The sequence below is a fragment of the Sus scrofa genome, chromosome 1 (assembly GCF_000003025.6).
Source record: "Sus scrofa isolate TJ Tabasco breed Duroc chromosome 1, Sscrofa11.1, whole genome shotgun sequence".
Classification (NCBI taxonomy): domain Eukaryota; kingdom Metazoa; phylum Chordata; class Mammalia; order Artiodactyla; family Suidae; genus Sus; species Sus scrofa.
In genome coordinates this window covers 262686923-262693540 of record NC_010443.5, presented here as the reverse complement: position 1 = coordinate 262693540, position 6618 = coordinate 262686923, and the positions used below count along the sequence as shown (strand labels likewise).

Genomic DNA, 6618 nt, shown 5'->3' with positions numbered 1-6618 from the left:
ACTCATGTTGCAACAGAAGAAAGGGTGAGGGAAAAACTGTAACTGCAATGTATACATGTAAGGATAACCTGACCCCCTTGCTGTACAGTGGGAAAATAAAAAAAAAAAATTGCCAATCAAAAAAAAAAAAAAAAAAAAAGAAGCCTGCCTTTAGACTTAAACTGCAACTTTTCCCTGGGTTTCCAGCCTGCTAGCCTACACATCAAACTTTACAATTGCTAGCCTCCAAAATTATATTAGTCATTTCTAAAAAATACATCTTTCTCCATTTTTCTTTTCTTTTTTGGATACTACATGGCATATGGACATTCCAAGGTCAGGGATCAGATCTGAGCTGACGTTGCAGCCTATGCCACTGCTGTGGCAACTCTATCCTTTAACCCACTGCAGAGAGATGCAGCCAATCCTTGGGCAACAGCAAGAATTCCATAAATCACTCTGTCTTACAAACACACACACACACACACACACACACCCCATATAAGTTCTACTTCTCTGGAGAATCTTGATGAATATGATTACCATGACCTTAAGTGCTCAAAAATCTGGACCTCTGGTATCGCTGATGTAATCATCCATCATCCCTCTCCCACTTACCACATCCAGCTACAGAGGCCCCATTAATGTCCTCGGAATTGGCCAGGCACCATCTCACCTAAATTATTTTAGGTACTGATCTCCATGCTTCTGTCCATGTATCACCATGGCTCGTTCACCTGTCCTCACTAACATCTTTGGATATTACCATCCCAATGAGCTCTACCTAGACCACACAGTGTGAACTTATAAACTACCACCCAACTCTCTTGCTTATAGCCCCCTTTACTTTTGGGGCATTTTGGCCACACCTATGGCATATGGACGTTCCCAGGCTAGGGCTCAAATTGGAGCTGCAGTAGCCAGCCTACACCACAGCCACAGCAACACAGGTTCTGAGCCAGCTCTGCAACCTACACCACAGTTCACAAAAATACTGTATCCTTAACCCACAAAGTAAAGCCTAGGACTGAACCCGTGTCCTCATGAATAATAGGTTCATTACTACTGAGCCAAGATAGGAACTCCTTCCTCCCCCCCTTTTTATGGCTCCTTTATTCATAGACTATCTTAACTTCAAAAATTCAGAATTTATTTCAGGCATAGAAACCCATCTTCCATAGAACTTTCATCTCAGTAAAGAAATAAAGACAATTTTAAAAATAAGTAAAGTTTCCAGTGATTCAGAAGGTTAAAACCTGATATGAAACAAAAAAGCAGCATGATGAACTAGAGCAGGAGTGCTGGAATGTAAACTATATGAGGTGATACAGCTTTTTTACTGTGCATTTCCAGAAGGTAGAAAACTGCCTGGCATACTGTGGTCATGCAGGAGATATTTTGGGGTGCATAAATTATAAATTGGAGTTCACATTGTGGCACAGCAGAAACAAATCTGACTAGGAACCATGAGTTTTTGCAATTGATCCCTAGCCTTGCTCAGGAGGTTAAGGATCTGGCATTGCCATGAGCTGTGGTGTAGGTTACAGACACAGCTGAGAACTGGCATTGCTGCAGCTCTGGCATAGGCAGGTGGTTAGACCCCTAGCCTGAGAACCTCCATATACCACGGGAGCAGCCCTAAAAAGGACAAGAGACAAAAAAAACTTTATAAATTCTTGCATTTAATTGTTTCATGTCAGAAGTGAGATCTCTGGAGAAAAGACAACACCCATTTCTAAGATGAAAATTAATCCAAGAGCCATAGGCTGTTCTCAACACAAACATCCAATTTAGGGGAAAAATAGTCTTCCTGGAATGGGGAAATTTGCTAATTGGATTGACTACTCTGTCCTCCCCTATTGTCAAATCACAACAAAATGAAAGACTATTTAGGTTTAGCAAATTAACTAAAGTACTTTATTAACTTGATAATGCATTGAAAACATAAGAGTTTTGGACTTTACTAAAACTGAACATTAGAAACTCAACTGAATATTTATAGCTTTGGAAGGCGAGAAGCTAAGACATGGAAGCAACCTCAATGTCCATCAACAGATGAATGATAAAGAAGATGTAGTACACAGCATAATAGAATATTACTCAGCCATATAAAGAATAAAATAATGCCCATTTGTAGCAACATGGATGAGCCTAGAGATTATCATACTAAATGTAATAAGCCAGGCAGAAAAAATCATATATCATAGGATACTCTTTATATGTGGTAACAGAAAAAATGTTAAAAATAAATTCATACACAAAATGGAAATAGATCCACAGGTATAGAAAATGGTCACCAAAGGGGAATGGGGGGAGGGACAAATTAAAAGTTTGGGGTAACATATGCACATTACAATACATAAAGTAGATAATAAACAAGGACCAAATGTTTAGCACATAGAACTACACTAAATATTGTGTAATAACAGATAAGGGAAAAATATGAAAAATATATGCTACGTAATATATTTAAAAGTGAATCACTTTGCTCTACACCTGAAATTCACACAACATTGTAGTCAACTATATATCAAAATAATTAATGAATTAAAAATTTAAAAAACAATGGTCAAGAGATGACCATAATATCATACACACACACACACAAACACTTTAAAAGACTGTAAAAACCCACATGTAATAATAATATAACAGATGGAAAAAAATAAAATATAAAAACACATACAAACAGAGGCGTCTGATGCTTTGAAAAGCAAAATATTAAATGTGTTTTATTGCTAATGATATATTTAGAGTTATGGAGGAATAAATGGATGAGATATTTATAAAGGCAAAATGATTGATCCAATAACAATGACTATTTAAAGGACAGTGATGAAAGTGCTAGAGACATGGGTGTCAAACACACAACTTTTTAAGGCATTTCTGACAAGGTCAGTGAGTGAAATAAGAACATGGTTAGTTGATTCTCATGTGGTGAAAAGGTTCTTGTTTCTGATAAGTATCTCCAGAGCCAAAGTCATGTCTCTGTTTCTCAGGCTGTAGATGAAAGGGTTCAGCATCGGGGTGACCACTGTGTACATCACAGAAGCAATGATGCCTTTGTAATGAGACTGGCCAAATGAGGGGGAAAAGTACAGTGCCATAATTGTCCCATAGAATAGAGACACCACAGACAGGTGGGAGCCACAGGTAGACAAGGCTTTGCAGATCCCTTTAGTAGAGGGGACCCTCAGGATGGAGATCCCAATGCGGCCATAGGAGACTAAGATGCCACTCGGTGGAAAAATGAATACTGCAGCCCCTGAAGTGTATATGACCAGCTCATTGAGAGAGGTGTCTGAGCAGGACAACTGAAGCAGGGCAGCAAGGTCACAGAAGAAGTTGGGGATGATGTTGTCGACACAGAAGGAGAGTTGAGCCAGGAGGAGGGTGTGGGTCAAGGCATAGGCACAGGAGAGGAGCCAGCATCCAGCCAGCAGACATATGCACAGCTCCTCCCTCATGATGATGGTATAGCGTAGAGGGTGACAAATGGCCACATACCTGTCATAGGCCATCACTGTAAGAAGAAGGTTATCAATGCAAGCAAAAAACATGAAAAAATATGTCTGTGTTACACACCCTGCATAGGATATGGAATGATCCTGAGCCTGCATGTTCATCAGCATCTTAGGGACAGTGACAGATGCAAAGGAGATGTCCGTGAGGGCCAGATGGCTGAGGAAGAAGTACATGGGGGTGTGGAGGCGAGGGTCCAGCCTGATGAGCAGGATGATGAGCAGGTTCCCCAGCACTGTGGTCAGGTACACGCCCAGGAACAGGGCAAAGAACATGCCCTGCTGCTCTTGCTGGATGGGAAGCCCCAGGAGGAGGAACTTGGACACGTTGCTCTGGTTCTCCCTCCTCATGCTCCTCTCCTGTCTGCTGGGGAAGGAGGGGAGTGGGAAACATCAGAGATACTGAAGACATGGTTGTGGCTACCACACTGGTGCTCTCACTTTCTCATGGAGAAAAGGAATAACTGCCTACATTTCTTTTAGCATGTAGTGTTGCCAAAGCAAGTGACGCAATCAACATGATTCCTTTTGATGAAAACCAGAGCAAATTTATTCTTTTCTCTTTAATCAACCAGGTTTCTTACACTACCCTACTAAATGGACACATGAGATTAAATACGACATATAGGACCTCTTTTCTCATGATACTAACCACTGAGGACACACCTAACAAAGGACTAAATAAATGCACCTGAAGCCAGACTTGCTGTGTTATTATTTTGGTCACACCACACTCTCACTGTAGGACTTGGGATGATAAATTTCTCTTGGCCTCAGGTTGTGCCACTGTATTGTTAGAATGCCAATATCACACTGTCATAGAGTTAACACAAAAGATTCTCATTTTTTAGGCATTAATATTAAGAACAGTGTCCTGCATATAATAAACACCAAAAATTTCATATACTAATTGTTGAGAGAATCTGCAAACCCCACCCCCCCAAAAACAGTATCAGGTTCAGGAATTTAATAAAGAAGTATTATGAGGTGTCCAGCTTAGAGGACCAAGAAGCTGACCTAAAATTTATGTTAACTTATCTGAGCTCTCACACAATTAAGGTAAGTTTCTGAGATACTATCCTATCACCGGGGTAAGTTCCATGGTGGAATTTGTCTTAATGCCTGATATCCTCTTGCCATGAATGAAACAATACTTCAGTGCACGGACCTCATTCTATCTCCATCTACATGGCTCAGATCTGGATATTCATCAGTAGGAAGACACCTGAGATCTGAGATGGCGCCTGAGAGCTGAGAGATCCTGAAGGATTGGGGTGTCTACTAGGATTCAGTGACTTGAATGACCAGAACTGTTTCCCAATATTGATATTCACACTGATAATAATTCACAGTTAATGATCACAATGGAAGACAAATACATTTTTGCATGACTCCCTCACTGAAGTTTTCAGTAGACTGAGGAGGGAGGAGTTCCTGCTATGTTTCAGCAGGTTAAGGACCCCAGCTGCTATCATTGTGAGGATGTGGGAACAACCCCAACCCTTGCTCAGTGTGTTAACCATCCAGTGATGCCACAAGCAGTGGCATAGGTTTCAGATGCAGCTCAGCTTTGCCACTAGCCCCAGAACCTCAAAGTGTTGCTTTAAAAAAAAGAAAAGAAACAATCAAAACTTCATTAATATATACTCTGAAGGAATAGAAAACTAGCATGATTATAAAGTTAGTAACCACTGTAATCACAATTCTCTCCCATGTTATTAAAATACACTGGAATCATTGCTCCTATGACCCTACAGTTCCTCCCTCTCTTTAGTTAGATATATAGGCAGCACCTGAAGAACTATTTCAGGATTTGAAGGAGTGCTCCTGCTCAGATAACTATCCACACTCATTTTCCTGCAGTGCTTTAGTTTGCCAATGGCTTTCATATGCTTTCAATTTCATTCAATCCATCAACCTTTACTTCTATCTGGGAAGTAGAGAAGACTGTTTTTTCCCTGCATTTTACCAACAGGAGTAGTTAAATAACTTAAACAATCTCACATATTTAATAAGAGGCAGGTTCAAAGCCTGATTTCCTTTCTTTTGGCTTGCTTTTTAGGGCTGCCCCTGTGCAATATGGGGGTCTGGAGGCTAGGGATCAATTTGGGGTTCAATCTGCCCACCCTCTTCATGGCCACAGAAACAATGAATCCAAGCAGCATCTGTGACCTACACCAGAGCTCACAGTAATGTAGGATCTTTAACCATTTACTGAGGTCAAGACTCAAACACACATCCTCATGGATACTATTCAGGTTCATAACCTGCTGAGTTAAAACAGGAACTTCCTCAAAGATTGATTTTCTGGTCATCTTTTCACTAGACAGAGAATGCACATATTTCTTTTTATGGGGGTTAGAGAAGCTAAAGTCAAATGTTAAATGTGAAAAGTTAAAGGTAAATGTTAAAATATGCCTGGAATAGGAACTTGACATTGGGGAAGAATCTGTCAATAGGGGCTTACTCCATACCAGGGAGTTTCCCGGGGATATTCACTGACTCAGTTCCCAGGGCACAAGGAGGGAACAGGCACTTGACCCTCCTGCCAAACACAGGCTTCTCACTGAAAGCTGCTAGGTCAGACTTAGCCCAGGATCTCACAGACCTCCTACAGAAGAACCAGAGCTCCCAATGACACCCAGAAGCTGCAATGTGATCAGAAGGGAACAATACAGATGTGGTATTTTGATTACACCCGGGCCATGTGCAAAGAGGTGGGTGGGAAATGGCTCAAAAGTGAAATGGAAGCAGTGTGTGACCTAGGGGTGGGGCATTGAGAGAGACTATGAATGGGCTTGATTTTCCTCTTTTCATACAAAATACTGAATCTGGCACAATAGGAAATGGAGAGTCAAGTGTTTGGGTCTCCAAGAGGCTACAATTTTCCAAGTGCTTATGATGTGCCTCACTTCTTAAGCACCTTACAGACAAGATCTGTCAGCAATTAGCATGATACCATGTAACAGTGCTGGATGCTGGGAATCACCAGGGCCAAACCCAAGGCCACCAAGCTATTAACTGGGGAAAAGAAAAAGATCTCAGTGTCAAAGAATGGGATTCCAGAAATGAGCATTTCATTTCTAAACTGTTTGACTAGAGGTGAAACAGAGTGCCA

The 6618-nt window shown here is 41.0% G+C and overlaps 1 protein-coding gene across 1 annotated transcript; it reads right to left on the bottom strand.

The window, feature by feature from the left end:
- Positions 2716-3860, bottom strand: LOC100524011 (olfactory receptor 1J4-like). The gene has a single exon (XM_003122147.2). It carries the CDS (start codon positions 3849-3851, stop codon positions 2910-2912), a length of 942 nt encoding a protein of 313 aa, XP_003122195.1. The 5' UTR covers positions 3852-3860; the 3' UTR covers positions 2716-2909.

Excerpts from the sequence above, each read along its gene's own strand:
- LOC100524011 (XM_003122147.2), bottom strand. The coding sequence starts at position 3,851 with ATGAGGAGGGAGAACCAGAGCAACGTGTCCAAGTTCCTCCTCCTGGGG.